The sequence below is a fragment of the Benincasa hispida genome, chromosome 9 (genome assembly GCF_009727055.1).
Source record: "Benincasa hispida cultivar B227 chromosome 9, ASM972705v1, whole genome shotgun sequence".
In the NCBI taxonomy this organism is placed as follows: Eukaryota; Viridiplantae; Streptophyta; class Magnoliopsida; order Cucurbitales; family Cucurbitaceae; genus Benincasa; species Benincasa hispida.
In genome coordinates this window covers 73686338-73707401 of record NC_052357.1, presented here as the reverse complement: position 1 = coordinate 73707401, position 21064 = coordinate 73686338, and the positions used below count along the sequence as shown (strand labels likewise).

Genomic DNA, 21064 nt, shown 5'->3' with positions numbered 1-21064 from the left:
GGGAACTCTCGTTTAGGAGTTACTCGGAATGTTGCCAAGATATCAGTATCTTTGGTTTCATATTCAGGAGTATAATAAGTCAATTTATAATCTTTAACACCAACTTTGAATCCAACACTTGCTTTAGTCTCTGTTTGTGGTGACATAAGTCCCTCCCTACAACTCATGAATTAAGAATTCTCGCAACAACAAGGTCTACTCGACATGAATTAGGAGTTAATGAAACCTTTTATAGGAATCCTTTCACAAAATTATCAACTAATCAGAATGGTTCGTTATTAGACCATGGTATTTGATTCACCAAATACAACATTATTGTATACTCTTTCATATGTATGGCGCAACCCATTCCTTTTTTTTTTTTTTTTTTTCAAATTTGTAATTCAATCTTTTTCCTCAAAATATTGAAATAAAAAAAAATTCACTCTTGATAGTGATATATGTTGTATATGTAAATCCTAGATGTGAAAATATGTGGAATTCCTATGAAAAAAAAAGAAAGGGTATAGGTAGAAAAAAGAAAAAACTAATAGATTACACCTAAATCGATATGCTGAAATAAGAAATAAGGACCAATGAAATGAAAAAATGACTCATAAATAGAGTTCAGGTTCGAATTCCATAGATAATATGGATGGTAATGTATATAATGATAGGCAAATGAAAGACTTTCGAAAAATTTTTATCCATCCACTTGATATTTTGAAAATGGGTTGGTTGAACTTGCAATTTGACTCATTCAAATGGCATAAGTCAACAATGGATTTGATTCCATTGGACGGTACCAACGAAATCGAGTGCGAACTCCCATTTTCTTTTTTATTGAATTAACCGATCAACTTCTTTTCCATCGAACATTTATTTTGGATTTCAATAATTTTTGAAACAAAAAAAATTTCAACATATTTCATTTTATTATGAGAATAATCCTACCACTTCTGGTCCTGAAGTTTCCATGCTTGAAAAAAACAACTTGGGATGTATCGCTCAAATCATTGGTCCGGTACTAGATGTAGCTTTTCCCCGGGCAAAATGGCTAATATTTACAACGCTTTGATAGTTAAAGGTCAAGATACTGTCGGTCAAGAAATTAATGTGACTTGTGAAGTACAACAATTATTAGGAAATAATCGAGTTAGAGCTGTAGCTATGAGTGCTACAGATGGTCTAATGAGAGGAATGGAAGTGATTGACACGAGAGCTCCTCTAAGTGTTCCAGTCGGCGGAGCGACTCTCGGCCGAATTTTCAATGTGCTTGGAGAGCCTATTGATAATTTGGGTCCTGTAGATACTCGCACAACATCTCCTATTCATAGATCCACCCCTGCTTTTATACAGTTAGATACAAAATTATCTATTTTTGAAACAGGAATTAAAGTAGTGGATCTTTTAGCCCCTTATCGACGTGGAGGAAAAATAGGACTATTCGGAGGGGCTGGAGTGGGTAAAACAGTACTCATTATGGAATTGATCACAACATTGCCAAAGCTCATGGAGGTGTATCCGTATTTGGAGGAGTAGGTGAACGTACTCGTGAAGGAAATGATCTTTATATGGAAATGAAAGAATCTGGAGTAATTAATGAAGAAAATATTGCAGAATCAAAAGTGGCTCTAGTCTACGGTCAGATGAATGAACCGCCGGGAGCTCGTATGAGAGTTGGTTTAACTGCCCTAACTATGGCGGAATATTTTCGAGATGTTAATGAACAAAGACATGCTTCTATTTATCGACAACATCTTCCGTTTGTTTCAAGCGGGATCCGAAGTATCCGCGTTACTGGGTAGAATGCCTTCGGCTGTAGGTTATCAATCGACTCTTAGTACCGAAATGGGTTCCTTACAAGAAAGAATTACTTCTACCAAGGAAGGGTCCATAACTTCTATTCAAGCTGTTTATGTACTTGCAGACGATTTGACCGATCCTGCTCCTGCCACCACATTTGCACATTTGGATGCTACTACCGTACTATCAAAAGGATTATCTGCCAAAGGTATCTATCCAGCAGTAGATCCTTTAGATTCAACCTCAACTATGCTACAACCTCGAATCGTTTGGTGAAGAACATTATGAAACTGCGCAAAAGAGTTAAACAAACCTTACAACGTTACAAAGAACTGCAGGACATTATAGCTATCCTTGGGTTGGACGAATTATCCGAAGAGGATCGCTTAACCGTAGCAACGAGCACGCAAAATTGAGCATTTCTTATCACAATCTTTTTTCGTAGCAGAAGTATTTACTGGTTCCCCTGGGAAATACGTTGGCCTAGCAGGAACAATTATAGAGTTTAAATTAATCCTTTCTGGAGAATTAGATGGTCTTCCCGAACAAGCCTTTTATTTGGTAGGTAACATCGATGAAGCTACTGCGAAGGCTACGAACTTAGAAATGGAGAGCAAATTGAAGAAATGACCTTAAATCTTAGTGTCCTGACTCCGAATCGAATTATTGGGATTCAGAAGTGAAAGAAATCATTTTAGTTACGAATAGTGGCCAAATTGGTGTATTTACCAGATCACACACCTATTGCCACAGCTGTAGATATAGGTATTTTGAAAATACGCCTTACTCCTAATGACGGATGGTTAACATGGCTCTGATGGGTGGTTTTGCTAGAATAGGCAATAATGAGGTCACTATTTTAGTAAATGATGCGGAGAAGGCTAGTGACATTGATCCACAAGAAGCTCAGCAAACTCTTGAAATAGCGGAAGCTAACTTGAGGGAAGCTTAGGGCAAGAGACAAACAATCGAGGCAAATTTAGCTCTCAGACGAGCTAGGACACGAGTAGAGGCTATCAATGGCGTACCTAGTTAATGCGTCTAAATAATCAATGAAATGAAATTTTCATGGAAAAAATAATTATAATTCAAAAATGAAATAATATAGATAAATATAGAGTGGGATGGAAAAGATAGAAAATCACTAGAACAAAGTTGAGTAGAAAAACTTATTAGATACCATTGCTTCTGTGATATCTAATAAGTTCTACCTACTATTGGATTTGAACCAATGACCCGCCGTATGAAAGCGATACTCTAACCACTGAGTTAAGTAGGTCATTTATCATCACAAAGAAAAACAAATGGGCCCTATCACATCACATCGATAGATTATAAATCGAATATTATTGATAAGCAATACCAAATGAAACAAATCAACAAAATAGATCATAGAATATTCATCTTGACAAGAAATTATCTACATGATAAGATATGTATCACAAAGCACAAGGGCTATAGCTCAGTTGGTAGAGCACCTCGTTTACACGCGCGCCAATGTTTTTCAGAGAAGTACATCATGTAATAAAAAAAGTTGATCTTATTGAGAAATCGATGTCTTACTCTATTACTTTTAGGGAACAAAACAAAGGAACAGTAGCCTGACAAAAAGTTCGGTCCGAATCGAGTGCCCCATTTAGGCACTAAAAACAATCCATCATTGATTTGAGATATTGATAAGTGAATACCCAGTCTATTCAATGCTAGGCATAATGAGTATCAGGACCTCAAAAAAAATTATCTTTCGTCCTATCTTATGAACAACTTTAAGGTGTATGAAGTTTCATATTTTATTCTTTAAGCAGAAGGACACGTAGTGGATCTTGAAGGACTATTTCCGCATCTCCCTGACCAAATCCTCCCACATTAGGATTACTCGTTAATGGTTGATCAAGTTTGATAGATTCGCCTCTTGAAACAAGAAGTTCTGGTCCTGGAGGGATAATATCAACCACTTGACGCCCATTCGCTGCATCAACTATGGTTATTTCATATCCTCCTTTTTCTTTTCGTATTTATTTTGCTTACTATACCTACTGCTGTAGCATTATAAACATTTTTTTTATTACTCTTACGCCTGTCGGGATAAATCTGACCCCTTCCCCTGTTCCCGCCTATGTATATGGGATATTTTAAGAAGTGAACATCTTTCTTAGTCGCAGGGTCCGGGGAAAGAATAGGAAAGGTGATTTCACTATATTTCTGACCAGGAACAGGCCCTATCACAAGAATATTTTTTTTTAGTGGGACGATAGCTCTGAAAAGACAGATGCCCATCTTTTCTTTTATCTCGGGAGAAATACGATGGGGAGGAGGGGAGGGGGGGCTAATTCAAACCCTTCGGGTAAAATAAGAACAACCCCCACATTCAAACCGCCCATTTTACCATTCGCAAGAACTTGTTTCAGTTGCATATCATAAGGAATTCGAACAACTACTTCAATTCGACTTTTACCATTTTCAATTTTTCACCAACAACTGTTTATCCCATACATAGATCTAGTCAAAATTTATGAATCATAGAATAATTATTCGATTCTTTTTGCTCTTTGTATCATAATTCAATCAAAAAACTTCTAGAATTACCCCAATCTGTAAGATAAATAAAATTATTTTTTTTTAGCTAAAACTGTCGTTTACTTTTGTTTAAATACTATTGTCTACCTCTCGACGTTATCGTCTACACGACATCGTCTATCGTTTGACGCTATCATCTACCTCTTGACGTTATCGTCTAGATGACATCGTCTATCTCCTGACGCTATCGTCTACCTCCTTCAGACGTTATCGTTTACCTCCTCTAAACGCTATCATCTATCACTTGACGCTATCGTGTACCTCCTTTTAAATGCTATTGTTTACCGCTTGACAATATCGTCTACTTGTTGGCGTTGCCATCTACCTTTTGACTATTGTTGTTTACCAACCCGTCGTATACCTCTTCAAACGACAACTTCACACTTTAACTCTTCCACCCGTGAATCTAACAACACGGAGTGGGAAATAAATTTCGTAGCCAAACAAACAGTGAGTATTGAACAAAATCAACGCAACATAAGAGGAAAAATCACTGGTGTTATTGTAACCGAACCTCACAACACAATAGGAACCCATGGTGAAGTGATGACGGTCTGAGCTACTGCACGACGGAGCTACTTGCAACAGCTGCAACAATGGTGAGGATGCGAGCTAGAGAGAGCGAGACAAAATCATAAGAGAGAAACTAGCGATGAAACTTATTGGCACAACGACCGACAATGAACGACGACACCGGAGGTGGAGGAGCATTCGTTGATAGGTGGGCAAGTGTAGAACGTGGGGCGATGGCGTGAGGTTGACTGGCGAGAAGGATAGAGAGAGATTATGGAGGGGGACGATGCCTGCCAGAAAGAAGAAGAGAATTTTGATTTCACCATTTTTGTAACCTTATGTGTGCGTATAAATATATATAATATAAAACTTAAATTTTTTTTTCTCTTTTCCTTCTTTAATCTCGACTATCTCAAATCCCAAATTCCAAATCTTTCAAAATCTTTAACGTAAATTAAATTTTGGATCCAAACTTTCAGGGATAAAATTTAAATCAATATTTTCCTCAAATTAATTATCTCGAACGAACTAAACTAAATATATCTATTAACCCTTCAATTATCTTCAAATTCAGTTCCAAATATTCCTAACATTAAGGAAATAAATTCCAAAAAATTTCAAAAATAATTAATTTTAGTTTATATAAAACTTAAGATGTTACAACTTGAGAGTTGAAATTTGAAATTAAAATATATATATATATATATATAAACATGCTTATAGAAAATTAAAATAATATATAAATCTAAATATTGAAGAATTGATTCAAAATTGAAATAGAATATAAATATAGCAGTTTTTTTTTGTAAATATAAAATTAATAAATATAATATGAAAGATGAAAATAAATAAAAAAGAAAACAAAATAAAATAAAAGTGTCCATCTTAAGACTTGAACATACAACCAATAAAGAAAATTGTAGACATGCAAAAATAGGCCAAGGATGCATTTTATCATAAAAGAAACGGTTTAGTATATGACTAAAATCGTACCGGCAAATTTGCTCATTTTTTGGGAACATTCTTCAAATTTTAGAAATCAGAAATAGGAACAGTTATCAAACAAGTTCGTTTCTTGAAAAATGGAAAACAGGAAATATGAATGTAATCAAACGAGTCCTTAATATCGTAAATGAAAATTCGAAAATAGAAGATCAAATTGAGAGATATAAATTTTGTGTAAGAAAATTAAAGGGGAAAAAAAAAGGAAAATAACTTTAAAGAGGAGAAAAAAATTAAAAAGAACCCGAGGTCGCTGGAAAAAGAAAAAAAAAAATTAAACTCCAGATTTTTTTCAAAACAAAAGATTATAATTCTTAGAGCACCAGATGTGTTTATATAATATATATTTATTTATTTATTTATTTATTTATTATGTGCGGATATCAAACTTCTAATATCAAAGTTGATAGTACATATTTGATATCACTTGAACTATACACATTCTGATAGAGCACTATAGTTTGTTGGATCAATTGTACATCTATAAAAATCATATGTAACAAACAACTAATGATAGAAATATAACATTATGTAGCATAGTTTGCACTAATGCCAAAACATAAAATGAAAATTAAGTTAATAGCTCAACAATTTATAGTTTTTAAAAGGACAAAATTAACAAGTCCAGCCTAATTGAAATGGTTGGATGACCAAATTGTCTCTCGCAATAAAAAATACGTGATTATATTTGATTGACTGATTATCATTTTATTGTTATTTGGTATTATGTATTTTGTGATTGTTATCTGATTGTTATTTGATACAAGTAACTAGTTTGTGATTATCCTCTAATTTCTTTATGTGATTTCTATTTAATACTAAGCAGTTGTAATTGCGTTTATGATTTTTGGTAGAAACCAATGTTGCGTTATCTAATCAATAGCCATCTTATTGACATCTAATTACCTTCCATTTTTGTCAACTATTAAGTAGTTTTTTATGATTATCCTCTAATTACCTTTCATTTTTTGTCAAATATTGTGCAGTTTCGATTGCCATCTGATACTTTTTTTTTTTTTTTTTTGTCAATTACTAGGTAGTTTCTGATTATAATATAATTGTCATTTGATTACCTTATATTTGTTTACTAAATAGTATCTGATTGTCATCTAATTATCTTCCACTCTTTTTCAATTTCTAAATAGTTTCTTATTACCTTCTATTGACATTGATATACTTTGACAGGACACTCCATGAAACATTAGGCACGAGTTTCATGCCAAAATTGAAATAATTTATTAGACTGGGGGATGATAGAGAAGTATTGAAATCAAATAATATTAATAATAAGTATTTTGTGATTGTTTTCTAATTATTATATGATTTTTGTATGATTATTATTCGACTGTTATCGAATTACTATCTTATACTTATTGCTAATCTAATTAATCGTAAAAAATAAAGTACTTGAAAGCAGGTTGTGTCTTACATTATAATTTATGATTACCTTCAATCCGACTTCTTTTTCCTCCTGATTTCCAAGATCTGCATCCTTTCCAACCAGGTTGCGACTAGTGGTGAGAATGTTGGCAGGGCGGCAACAGTGAAGGAGATGGAAGGGTACGTCAGATGGGTGACCCAAAAATTAAACGAAAATTGTGAAATGGTCTAGTTATTGAAAAAAAAATGTCGAATGACCCTTTGCTGACGTCAAATTCGAGTGAAAGTACCAAAATATACTCGCACACACGCAGAAAAGTAGTCTTGCTCTCGCTCGTCTTGCTCTCTCTTCTTTTTTCACTCACAAATCACTATGTCTCTTGTTCTTAGCTCGTCTTGCTTTCTCTTCATTTCATCACTCACAAAATAACTCCTCTCTCTCGTCTCTTGCTCATCAGAGTTGGTCACGTCAGAGCTGCTCGCATGGACTGGTCGTGCCGGAGAAGAAGAAGATGTACAGAAGAGAAGAAGCTTGAGAAGAAGAAGACGACATGCAGAGGAAGATTTCTCACACCAGAGAAGAAGAGGGAAAATAAAAAAGAAGAACAATAATGTAACTTCACGTGGTCATGACATTAGTAAAGTATTTGACATTTTTTAAAAATACTTGGTCATTTTCCATTTTGGATTTTAAAATAGGTCTTTTAAACAATCCAGAGATGGAGGTGGAGGTAATTTTTCCTCAAACAGTAGATCCAAGGAAACGAGTGTGGTTTATGGAGTTAGGTATCGTGAGTGTTTGAAGCATCATGCGATGCATGTTTAGGGGGAATATTTACAATTGAAGTAGAGTAGTTGAAAAAACCACACAAATTTATTATCACAAAGGAAAAGCTCCACAAGATAAGAGTTAAATAGTGTTGAAAATAAATGCTTTTGATGCGGAAGGACTAGGCATTAGTCACATACCTGTCATATGTCCAAATACTTAGTTGACCTCTATCAAGCCTCCCTAAAGCAAAAGGAGAATAATGTGAAAGAAAATTTTGCATACTAGGATAATGACATATTTGACCCATCTCATATGACAAATATGGATGTGATAGATTTCTTTGAATTTCCCGAAAGAAAGATTGACATAGTTGATGGAACTTCAAGTGTTTCTTTTGACTTTGAACATCTAAACTTAATGTTGTTTTCTTTTTATCTATCTTCGTGTTTTTTTTTTAGTAATTTTGTATATTTTAAGTGTTGTTTCTCTCTTATTTTAATTTTTTTTTAATGAAGAAACATGGGTCATTTTCATATCTTGGGTGATTCAAAAATGATCAAAGAAGATCTATGTCTAGCAAACAATGCAACTACACATACAATACTTACAAGTAGAAAATATTTTTTCAAACTGACAATATTGGAAACAAAAGTCAAAACAATATCAGGTTCTACAAACCTAATTGAAGGGTTTAGAAAAGTAAATATTATTTTGCTTAGAGGAACAAAATTTACAATTGACAATGCATTGTTCTTTAATCAATTTAAGAGAAATTTTCTAAGTTTTAAAGATATATGTTGCAATGGTTATCATATTGAGACTGACAATAAGAATAATGTGGAAAATCTATATATTATCTCCACTGTCTCAAATGAAAAACGTAACTTCTGGATTGTACTATACTCATATACGAGTAATTGAAATACATGTAATAATGAACCTGAAGTTCATGAATCCATATATATTTGCTATTTGACATGATAGATTGGGTCATCCAGGGTCTATAATGATGAGAGGAATTATTGAGAATTCAAGTGGATGCCCATTGAAGAGCCAAAATATTCTTCAATCTAATGAATTATCATGTGATGCTTGCTCTCAAGGCAAATTAATAATTAGACCATCACCAGCTAAAGTAGGAACTAAATCACTTACATTTTTAGAACGAATTTTTGGATACATGTGGACCTATTAACCCACCAATTGGACCATTTAGATATTTTATGGTATTAATAGACACATCCAGCAGATGGTCACGCATGTGCTTATTATCAAGTCGAAATCTTGCATTTGCAAGATTACTTGGTCAAATAATTAAGTTAAGAGCATAATTTCTTGACTATACAATTAAGACCATTTGTCTTGATAATGATGGTGAATCTACATCCCAAGCTTTTGATAATTATTGTATGTCAATTGGGATAAGTTTTCAACATCCTATAGCTCATGTTCATACACAAAATGGTTTAGTAGAATCATTTATAAAACGTTTGCAATTAATTGCAAGACTATTATTTATGAGAGCTAAGCTCCTTCATCTATATGGGGACATGCTATTTTGCATGCAGCATCACTTGTACGTCTTAAGTCAGTAGCTTATCATAAGTACTCGTCATTACAATTAACTTATGGTCATGAGCCAAATATTTCCCATTTGAGAATTTTTTGATATGCATTATATGTTCAATTGCTTCACCACAACGCACTAAGATGGGTCCTCAAAGGAGGTTAGGAATATATGTTGGATATGATTCCCCATAAATTATTAAATATCTTGAACCCCAAACGAGTGATGTATTTAATGCACAATTTGCTGATTGTCATTTTAACGTGACAAATTTTTCAACACTAGGGGGAGGAATTAAGAAATTGAAAAAAGAAATTACATGAAACGCATCGTTACTATCTCATTTAGATCCCCGTATAGATCAATATGAACTTGAAGTTTAGAAAATAATTCAATTGCAAAATATAGCAAATCAATTATCATATGTATCTATAGATGCAAAGAAAGTAATTAAGTCACATATACCAACAGCAAATATTCCATCAAAAATTGATATCCCAACACAATAAGTTGTCACTAATGAGTTTGGAACATGCCAGAAGCGTAGTAGACCAGTGGGCTCCAAAGATAAATATCCTCAAAAACAAAAAATAATTAATAGTTAAAAAAACTTGGTTGAAGATGTAAATATTCATGAAGAAATCCTCAACATGACTAGTGAGGAAGGTGAAATACCTAAAAATAATAACGAGATTTTAATAAACTATATCATGACAAGACAAAGATGGAATCAAAATAATGTAGTTATTGACAATATTTTGCATATAATATTGCTCTTGATATTATATTTGAAAATGAGGATCCTGAACCAAAATCTATTGAAGAATGTCGACATAGAAAAGATTAGCTTCAGTGGAAATAAGCAATCGAGGCAAAATTAAACTCATTTTCAAAACGGCAGGTTTTTGGACCAGTAGTCCAAACACCAGAAGGTGTCAAACCTGTGGGATACAAATGGCTATTTGTGAGAAAAAGAAATGAAAATAATGAGATCACAAGATACAAAGCAAGACTAGTTGCGCAACGTTTTTCACAAAAACCTGATATTGGTTATGGAGAGACATATTCTCCCGTGGTAGATGCAATTGCACTAAGATATTTAATTGGATATTTATATGAAATATGTACTCTTTTTTTTGCCTAGGTTTTTTTCTCATTGGGTTTTTTCTAGTAAAGTTTTAACAAGGCATATTTAATATATATATATATGGGCATCTAAAAGAGAGTATTTTAAATATTATAAAAATAAAAAGATGTCCATTACTTAGTATCCTAAAAGTCATGTGTCAATTTTCATATTATCCATGTGTCTTGTAGTTATTCATGTTTGGTGTCCATATAAGACCACACCCTACTTGCTACTTTGTCTGGTATTTGGTGGATCTTAAAATTACACGTATTGATGAGAAATCCACTTCAAAATTCAACTAAATTTTCATAATTTTAGTTATTTTATTTTATTCTACTAATTTCTAATTATTTTAAATTCTCTTTTACTAAAAAACAAATTTAAATGAAAGTAATAGTAAATGAATTAATTTTTTTTAAAACAAGTACATAGAATTAAAGTTTCTACTTATTCATTTACATTTTGGAAAAAAAAATTAAAACTTTAACATGTATATTTTAATTAGTTAAACTATGTTCTTCATATTTATTCATTCATCTAGGCATCATAATTTAATGAGACCAATTTGAATATTGGCCATCCTCTTTTATTTATGACATTGACTAACCAGCATTATTTGATACTGACCAACTTGTATCAGCTCAATCACAATTATAAAAGTAACAATATGAAATAATTTGAAAAAACAAAAAGAATAAATTAGTAAGGAATGATAAAATCATAAAGTTATTAAAATTACATGACAGCCAATGATAATTGTTTATAATAAAACTTGATGAACAAACTAAGAATTGACAATATACTTGGCTAAAAGGTCATGGGTTAATCCATGATGGTCATCTATCCATTATCTAAAATCCTACCAATTTTCTCAATATTATATGTACGAGTTTTCTCATGAGATTAATCAAGTGCATCTAAACTGGTTCAGACACTCACATATTAAGAAGCACAGACACAGATACAGATATGGATACGAATACAGTACAATATGACGATACAACAATTTCTAGAAAACTAATATACGGATACGACGATACCCAATTAATTGTTATAATACTCACCTTAAGTTAGATTAAAATAAATTCAAGAAGATAGTGAAAACTTGAAAAAGAAGTTCAATAACGTTGAGTGATGGTTAAACGATTAGAGCAGATGCTTGGAAAAAAGTAGAAGATGAAGATTAAAGAATAGAGGGTGTAAATCATTATTTAGATAGTGAGAACGAAGAGAAGAATAAAGATTTATTACGTTTCAAGTTTTTTCTTTTAACTTTTTATGTCTATCATTTTTAATTTATTTTGTTTTGAATTGTTGGATTTATGTGGACTTTATGCTTTTAAAATGGTTAAAATCATTTGTATTATTTTAAAATTACTGTAAAATATATTTAATCATTCAAAACTAAGTTTGATGATGTAAAAATTACATTTAAAAGTATAAAAAATTTAAAAATAAACTAATTTTGAATAAGTGTGTTTTCAACAGATTTTTTTTTTAAAAAAATAACGATTTTGATATTTTTAAAATCAAACATGGACTTCAATAAAATGGATTATGGATTGGAATAGATAAGGATTCTTTGCACAATTAGAATATCTATACTCCCTAACTCACCATATAAAATTAAAAAAATAATATGATAAAATCAACATACTTCAAGGATAAGCGTTTAAACACTTCTACCCATGAAAAGTTATAATTCAAGTTCTAAAAACGCAGGAAGATTACCACAAGAATAGAATATGCATGAACACAGTTAAAAGATGTAAATAAAAAAAAAATAAATTAACGAATGATAATATAACAAAACGTGTTGAAGTATTGTAGGAAATAGGAATGGAAAGCGTTGGGTACAGAACAGTTCTTGCACTGGGCCTCTTTCCTTGACAAAAAGTCTTGTAAAAGTATAAATGTGATTGGATCAACTTTACATTGTGTTGTTTGAGACAACTGTAATATTTATATATTAGATTATATTCATACTTACTGCTTACTGTATGGCGTGCTACTAAGAAATGACAATTAAATAAAAAATAAAAAAAGAAAGGAAAAAAACGGGGGAAGGAAGACGGGGTGGGGGTCAGGGAAAGGCAAAGCAAAACATGCTTCACCAAGTAAAATCAAACCTTCTGTTCCATCCTTTCTTCTTCAAAATCATTCATCATTGTCGACCTGCTCGTCCCGAGGCAGCCCTGTTGCGGGCAGGCTACGCTACATTTCAAAACCCCAAACCTCAGTCTTGTCCACAGATGCAAAACAATACAATACAATCCCCTTCCAACTAATCCATCTCTGTCTCTACTTCACAACTTCATAACGTCAGAGCGACCATTAGTTGACATCTTCTTCATTAGCTAAACCTCAACAATCTTGTATTTCCTCCCTAGCCTTCTCATCTTTTCATTATTCACGGCAAGAGATTCTCATCTTACCAACCCCTGTCCCTTCTTTGGCCTTCCGGTTTGATTCCTCATGTTTTCTATTCAGCACCTCACTCCATCTCCAAGTCCATTCGAACTAAATTGTCCCATAGTCCAAGTTCTCCCATTTGAAGGGTGCAACTAAACCAATGTCCGGGGAACCTCGCAAAAATAGGCACACGCAAACGCACACAGCAGCTATAGCAAGCATTGAATGAATGTAGGGCCGATGAAGTAACCTGTGTGTCCCACTCCCAGGAACCCTCCTGCTGCACTTCGCTGCAACAACAGCACACCTGGGGCAGGACCTACCTTGCACCCTGCCCCGCTCACCACTAGACACCTCTACTTGCTCTATCTCATTCCCAATTCTTACTGAAACTTGACCATTCTTTCTATCACTAAGTTTTCGCTCCACCAGCTCGTTACAAGAATGATTACCCCTCATTAAAGCATAAGCCCGTGGTGACTGCCCGTTTTCATCAAGTTGGGAACTCCAGCACCCCAACCCAATCTGCAATTTCAAAAGAACAAATGAACAAAACATTCACAACAATGTAGGAATTCACTTTTCCTGTGCTACTCGGTCCAATAACCTTCTGACTTGAAAGAAAAAGGAAAAGGTAAACGAACAATTATAATGATAGATAATGAAAGTTGTTAAAAGCTACTTCAGTAAGATATTTTTAAGAAAAATGAAAAATTTTTAAAGATATTCTCTATTTCTTCAGAAGGAGAGAAGAGAGGGGGGGAAACCCAAGCCACACTTGGCTCCTTTTTGGGAAGTACGCCTAGGAACGGATTATGTAATTTTGAACACAAAGAAGTACACCATATAATCCTTGATCTCCACGGAGGTCAACTATCAGATTATTATGGGACAATGTCAAAGTATACAGTAACGCAAAATGAGCATCTAGTTCTCAAAAGGAAATCAGGATACGTATTTTTACAAGGTATTAATGGAAAAAAATATATAAATAATAAATATAAAAAGAAGAAGAAGAAGAAGAAGAAGAAGCTAGATGTTACCTCTAGCGGGTCATTTGTTAGTGCATCAACCAAATCATCTGCATCTGTCATCGACGCTGCCAAATGCAGAGGCGTAATACCACCAGGACCAATAAAATTCGGTGGAAAGAGGTACTTTTTCTCTGCATCACCAAAACCAGATACGTGATAATGAACAAGTAAGTCAACCATCCGCCTGCACCTCCTTTTCACTGACCGGTTTAAGAGCTGAATCTCAGATATCATCTCCAACGATTTCATTGACAGTCCATCTGTGATCAAGCATTTTTTAGCTAAAATGTCAAGAAGTGTTTTCACCAACGCACAGAAGTCCCTCTCTGCTGAGAACGTGAGTAAAAATCTGAACCGCCTTATTAAAAAATCTGGATTATCTAGCTCGTAAGAGGACCTTTCCCTTTGGAATAACCATCCAAGTTCATTCAAGAACTGCAAAATTTCATCCCTTAGCCTTGGCTGCGAAGGATCATATGAATTACTTTCTGAACAGATATCAGGTACTTTAAACTCATCAAAATCGGACTCAAGATGCCTCAATTCCCTACAGATGGTAGCATCAGCTATGATAACAGGGAAACTATTTCCTCGAAAACCATTTTCCACCTGTCAGCATTGTTTAGACGGTTCATCAAAACTAGGATCTTGTAAAAAAAATGATAGTAGGGCAGAAATCATGTGCAAGTTCAGGCCAAACATCTACCTCAATGAAACAACGACCAAGAGTAGTAGTTGATACATCCCCAACTTTGAAACTTCCAGAATGTATCTCGTCGTATATTCCCTGCCTGCTTAATCCCATTACTTCTTCAGATACATAGCCTCCCATAGATGTGCAATGAATCCTACAGGGTTGTGAAACGTCAGTTATAGAAATGAGAAGAAATAAAGAAAACATAACAGAGAAAAGGAAAGAAACAAAAACTATAAAAACGGAAAAACAAAAAAAAAAAACAAAACAAAACAAAACAAAATTCATCCAATTAAAACATTGGACTTACCTGGTGCCAGGATTTTTCAAATTCCTTCCCCTTAATAAAAAGGAGGTCTTGTGTCCACCCACAACTGCCAAAGGGGACACCAAGATTAACTCTGGATTACTCCAAGCTTTTGAGGATTTGTTCAGACGAATCTTCCCTGAAAACCCAATCAGGGAAAACAGAACTTAATACGAGAACAACAATAACCCATAACCTATGGTTTCAACTTTCAAGGACTACACTATAAGACTATCCACATTTCATGAACAAAATCGAGATAAAAATGTGATGCTGATTATTAATACATAACCAACAGCAAGAGAATGCTCAAATTCAACAAGACAAAGACCACTACCCTGGTAAGTTCTCACCATCCTTGTGTGACGCTAGTTGCCTCCCGGCGTGAACTAAAAATCTTCCACTTCTCCAAAAATCAAGTTCTTCGTTATGAATCAAAGATTTAACATGCAGATCCAAATTTTCTTCGAGCTGGGCAAGGAATGGGTGAGACTAGTTAGAGCTAAAAAAACATTCGGCAGTACAATGTCAGTCCAGGATTAAAAGCTCTTTACGCACCTGTTCCCATGCAATGGATGACATAGACATATAAACCGACAGAACCACGCAACCAGGCCGTATGTAGCTTTCCATTTCAGACGGACAATTAGACAGCCAATTGTATATCTAGAACATTCGAAGCACAACTATAAGAATTTTTCTCCTAACATATGCAGTTGCAGCATTTTTTATAAAAGAAAACTAGAAGCAACGAAGAAATTAGAATCTTACTTGTGTCCGCAATGTCCCTGGAAACTGACTAGGATCCTTATCAAAGAGTTTAAAACTTATCCTTCCAGTGCGATCCTGAATAACATTGTTTCAAATCGCAATAAAGAAGAATAATGATATAAAAACACACACACACACACAAAAGACACACGCCCATACATACAAAGAAGATAGTATTCAGCAGGATACCTGAGCATCAGAATTTAAACTAGAAGGTGAATGATCAGACCCCGAAGAAGTGTATTCAGCTTGATACGGAACAGTTCGAAAGGAATTTGGTCTGGCCCCATCTAACTCTCTGAAGAGTTCAAACGGAATATTGCTACTAGGAGGCTTTCGAACCTCAACACCACTAATTTCTTTTCTGATTGGTATTTTCCCATTACTGGTAGTTTCTTCTGTGCTCCGCACAGGGAACAACTTTTGCAGGAGAGGAGGTGAAGATGACGGAGATCTCTCTTCAATAGGATTACTGCTATCAGAAGAGAAGTACTTTCTAGAAGCCGCCAAGTTTGGTGGGGCATCATGTTCAGGCGAAGAGTTAAACAGCTGAAGTGGCAAACCAACTCGAGTTCCTTGAACCTGTCCTTCTGAATCTTCCATGGGAGACTGGTAACTGGTACTGCTTCTTTCTCCTCCAACTGAAGGAAGTTCCAGAGGCCTATTCTGGAGATCAGAACCAGATGGGCACGACGACCTTGTTTTTTCACTATCACTGCTGACACTGCTCTTCTGCGACAGCATTGCGAGAGCATCTGGAGCTGATGCGGCTAAAGTAGCTGAAAGTACAGTAAGCAAGTCCATGGTCGAAGGAGAAGATGGATTTCCATTTAATTTGTTTTGGTGCTGCAAAGAACTTTGCGGAGGAGCCTTCCCCCTAAAATTCTCTAAATTGGGCAACTTCGTTGCAAGGTCAGCTGGTAAAGGAAGTGAATTGATCTTACTGAGGATCTGAATGAGCTGGTCACTATTTGCTGATAGCAAGCTCTTCACACTCTGGTCTTCGTTTTTCCCTGATGTTTGAAATCAATGCATTTAAACAAACGTCAGAAGGGGTAAGGAAGAAACAAATAACAATAAGACACTGGATCCGGCAATTGGTAGACCTTGAGCCCTAGCTAGAACAGTCAATAGACTGACGATGTCCAAATTCCCAGTGCTTGGGGGTCCTCTACTTCCTGGCCGGGTCAGCCTTGAGGTTACATCCTCGGGCTGTGTCTTTCTTCTACGCCAGTTGTGCCCCGCAAGTCTCCTCCTACAGCTCCTCTTCCCATCATCAAATTCCGAAAGAGGATGAAATCTGAGGAGAAGGTTAATAGCAATAACAGTTAAAACAGTTGTTTAGAGGGGGGGAGGGGCAGATTGGAATTCGAATTTCAGGCGCATCAAAACAAGAAGGCATAAGAAGGAACAAGTAAGAAATTGTAGGAAGGAAAAGTGACCTGCTGCACTGCTGGCAGAACCTCTGCATCTGTTTAGCAACTAGGGCTTTGGAAGATTTGCTATGGACCTCGCAAACTTTGTGTCTGCGGTGATAGTCTTTGGCATTGGACAGATCTTCCTTACAATTATCGACCTGGCACATAGGGTAGGTGACAGAGCCGGGAGATCCAGGGCGGACCTTTTTGGGAGGTTTGGACACGGGCTCCTCAACGTAATTCAAATTGAAACCACCACCAAGATTAAGGCGAAGACTCTCATCCTCGTCGTCGAGCGTCTTGTTGTTGAAGGTGGAGGGAGTAGCAGCAGCAGCAGCAGCAGCAGCGAAATCGTCTTTCCTCTTGAGCTGGGATGAAAGAGAATCGGAGTGGTTGGAGGGTTTGGTGAGGAATCTAGCGCTATCCCAATCCCAAGCCTTAGGGTTCCAAGTATGAGGATGGAGTTGACCCTGATGATGAAAGTTGGGGACCTGATAAGATAAAGCACGCTTCTTGGGGATGGAAGGCAGATCAGTGTAGCGACTGGACAAGGTCTGGTGGATGAAAATAGGAGGAACAACCTGGGCACCGAGGTCGTCCATGGAGGAAGAAGAAGAAGGGAAGGATGATAAAGTTATGGGAAGGGAAGATGGGTGTATGTAGGGGGGAAAGGGTGAAGAAAGTTAATCCATAAGAAGAAGAAAGTGGGGGAAGGCAAAGAAAGGCAAAGAAAAGTGAAGAAGAGAGAACTGAAAGTGAATGAATCTACGTGAGGAGACGGCGGAAGTGAAAAGAAGAAGAGAGGGGAGGGAAGACATGAAAGGGGTGAAATAGATCGGCCATAGGTCGAAGAAATTAGGTAGAGAAGAATCGGATTTGGATCTGAGATCTGTGAACTGCGAAGTTGAAGGAAGTTGAAGGAGAAGAAGAAGGCAGAGAAAGGAAGATGGGAAATCTGTACAATCAATAATCTTGTTAATCTTGATCTTAATCTTCAGGTCGGTCGGCAACTTTTTAATAAGTAACTGGAACTGGGTGGTATTTCCTCATACCTTCCCTGCTGTACCCGTACGAAACCCCTAAACAAAGCAAGAGAAAGTCGTTTCACGTTTGGTATAAACTGTAAATTCAAACAACAATGGGGTTCAACTTTCAATTCTCCTTGGCCGCCCTGGACTTACGACTTAAACGAAGAGGAATCAATCGTCCTCACTTTTTTTTTTCTTTTTCTTTTTCTTTTTTTTTTTTTATTTTTTATCCTTCACTCCGTGCAACTCTGACACGACCACAGGAAGCGGTGAAAGAAAAACACACCCACTCACTAGCTTATTCATTAATTATTATTTTATTATTAAAATCAAAAGAAAAACGAGCAATGAGAGGTAATAAATAAAGGTAATTAATAGTGTTATTATAGTAAATACGGGAATAGAAAGAGATTAGGTTTTGAGATCGAGGGGAGAATGGCAACGCAGGAAGAAGAAAAGTACAGTTTTGTCTCAGAGTGAGACTCATAATGAATAAATGAGCGCGTGCGACTCTGTACGTGTGTCAATTTTTGTTTTTTTTTTAATTTATTTTTTAAAAAAAACAACAACAACAACATTTTTTACTCTTTACTTTTTAATAAATTCGTAAAGCTTACATTTACCGAAAGTGTGTTACAATAAATGAAAGGTAATTTCAAAGGTGGGATCCATTTTTTTATATTGGTTATGTTTACTAGTATTCCACATTCGTACTTACATGTTAACGTTACGATTATGATTATGCTTAGCACTATTGTTACAATTTCGGAGAAAAAACTATGAATTTTGACATATTTATTGTTATCATTACTGTTACCGTTATGGTTTGTGTAAACCCTGAAACTTGGATTCCTAAATGTCTATTGATTGGAAGTCTACCTTGTTATCTATTGATTTAAAAAGCACGTTAAACAAGTTAGTTTAATTAGTTAAGTTTTAGAGGTAGTAACTAAGTTAGAAGAAGGACAATTTATTTAAGTAGTAAAGCTTTGGAAATGAATGGATTGAGTTTAAGTGTGGAAAATGTTCACAGTATAGGAAAAGGAGTTCTCTGGTGAATTTGGATGGTCTCCAATACTTGGTAAAATTTTGGAGAATAAGGGAAGAGGAGAGCCATGTGTGGAAGAGCTTAAGGCAAGGGCCTTAACAGGTGGCTTGGCAAGAAGCATGTGTTGGCCTTATTAGAGGTTATCTAGCACTGATGTAAGCGATCAGCTGTGCCAAATGCTCAAGGAGATGCTTTAGGTGATCATTGGACTTGGGTGGTTGGTCGTGCAACCGAGCGCTTAAGGCTAGGCACTACAAAGGTCACTATATGTGGTCAAGTTGTGGTCGAGTGGTAAGATGCAAGGCCCTTAGGGTTAACTTGCTAAGTCTGGTTAGTGGGCTAAGTGGTAATATTAGGAACTTTAAACAAATGTTAATGGTCTAGGTATCACTTAATTAAGCAGTATAGCCATGTAAGGGCAAGTATAAATATGAGTTTGAGAAGATGCAGTCTATTTTGCCATTTCTCTCCTGCCAAATAAGGAAATCTGCAATCAAAGTGAAGCTTAACTAGCGAGGAAGGTGATTTAGAGCTACTGTGAGAAAATTTCCATGGATTGATGCTGAAAACTTAAAGAAATTGAAAAGTGTTTTGATTTCAAGTTCACCCCGAGTAAGTTGTGAAGATCGGTGGAATTTGAGTTCTCTAGGAGGAATTTAAAGCTCAAATTTTGAGGTAAGGAATTTAGGAGGTTATGTAAAAAGTTCATAAAAGGATATTTCGTGTTTTGATGAATGGATTTTGAGTTATAGGTTTTGAAAGTTAAATAGGGAATTTGATGTTGATGAACAAGCAAGCAATTGCAACGCTTGAAGAAGCAAGCAACTGATCGGGTAGCTTGAAGGTGGGTGTTGAGCTAGCGCTAGGGTGTATGTATGCCTCCGCATAGGTGAGACGTGCAAGGTTGAGCGACAAAGGAAGTGTCGCATGCATCGCGTGAAGATAAAGATCTATCGCCTACTCCAACGCTGACACCCAAGTCAAGTGAGCGAGTGTCTACCCTAAGTTCGTGTCGTGTGCCCATCTACACGCATAGTGTACTTAAGCTTGCCAAAATCTAGCATTGCATCTAGTCTTGAAATAAAAGCATTGGTAAGTTAAATGGAGTCCTTAAAGTAGTGTCAAGTTTTAGTTAATATTAAGGGTGGACTCAAAATGAGGTCCAAAGTACCAGGTTAGATAAAGTAAGTAAGCTAAAAAGGAGCTAGTATCGTTAACCAAGGATGTTCATTTATGTGACAGGCCAAATAGAAATAGAACAAGTCTATAACCCCTTGAGAGCTGACAAGTAACAACAAGTGACAAAGTCTTACAAGTGTTTCCTTATTATAGTTTCAACACATGTTTAAAGAGTGTTTTACTTAAATATTTTAAAAAATGACTCGTGTTGAATGCTTGAGTTTCAAGTATGCCATCCATGAGTTGTTTCAACGCATGATTTACCTAAAGTAAGTATATGTTGGACGCACGGTCCACCTTAAAGGTAAGGCTTTTTCGTATCTAACAAAGCATGCATTGTCTCTTAATGTTAGTTATGTGGTCCACTGTTTATAAAGCCTATGATAAACACAAGTAATTTCTAAAGGAAAATTTATAAACTATGTTGTTGTGCATTGTGTAAGGCATG

The 21064-nt window shown here is 35.4% G+C and overlaps 3 protein-coding genes across 3 annotated transcripts; 1 reads left to right on the top strand and 2 right to left on the bottom strand.

Annotated features, from left to right (window-relative positions):
• Positions 1-1017: 1017 nt before the first annotated feature.
• On the top strand, positions 1018-2492 carry LOC120087209 (ATP synthase subunit beta, chloroplastic-like). The gene is given in 6 exon segments (XM_039044118.1): positions 1018-1471; positions 1474-1712; positions 1714-2055; positions 2057-2083; positions 2085-2183; positions 2185-2492. Coding segments are annotated over 6 exon segments (1377 nt in total). The 5' UTR covers positions 1018-1032; the 3' UTR covers positions 2416-2492.
• Positions 2493-3575: 1083 nt separating this feature from the next.
• LOC120084889 (cytochrome f-like) lies at positions 3576-4899 on the bottom strand. The gene is given in 4 exon segments (XM_039040700.1): positions 3576-3800; positions 3802-4107; positions 4110-4233; positions 4877-4899. Coding segments are annotated over 4 exon segments (678 nt in total).
• A 7675-nt stretch (positions 4900-12574) lies between these two features.
• LOC120087235 (squamosa promoter-binding-like protein 14) lies at positions 12575-18535 on the bottom strand. Its single transcript, XM_039044151.1, has 10 exons — positions 17386-18535; positions 17050-17243; positions 16133-16956; positions 15944-16018; positions 15731-15838; positions 15526-15643; positions 15176-15311; positions 14878-15019; positions 14181-14780; positions 12575-13662 (listed from the first exon to the last, which is right to left on the bottom strand). Exons 1-10 carry the CDS (start codon positions 17961-17963, stop codon positions 13246-13248), a joined length of 3192 nt encoding a protein of 1063 aa, XP_038900079.1. The 5' UTR covers positions 17964-18535; the 3' UTR covers positions 12575-13245.
• Between the last annotated feature and the right edge of the window lie 2529 nt (positions 18536-21064).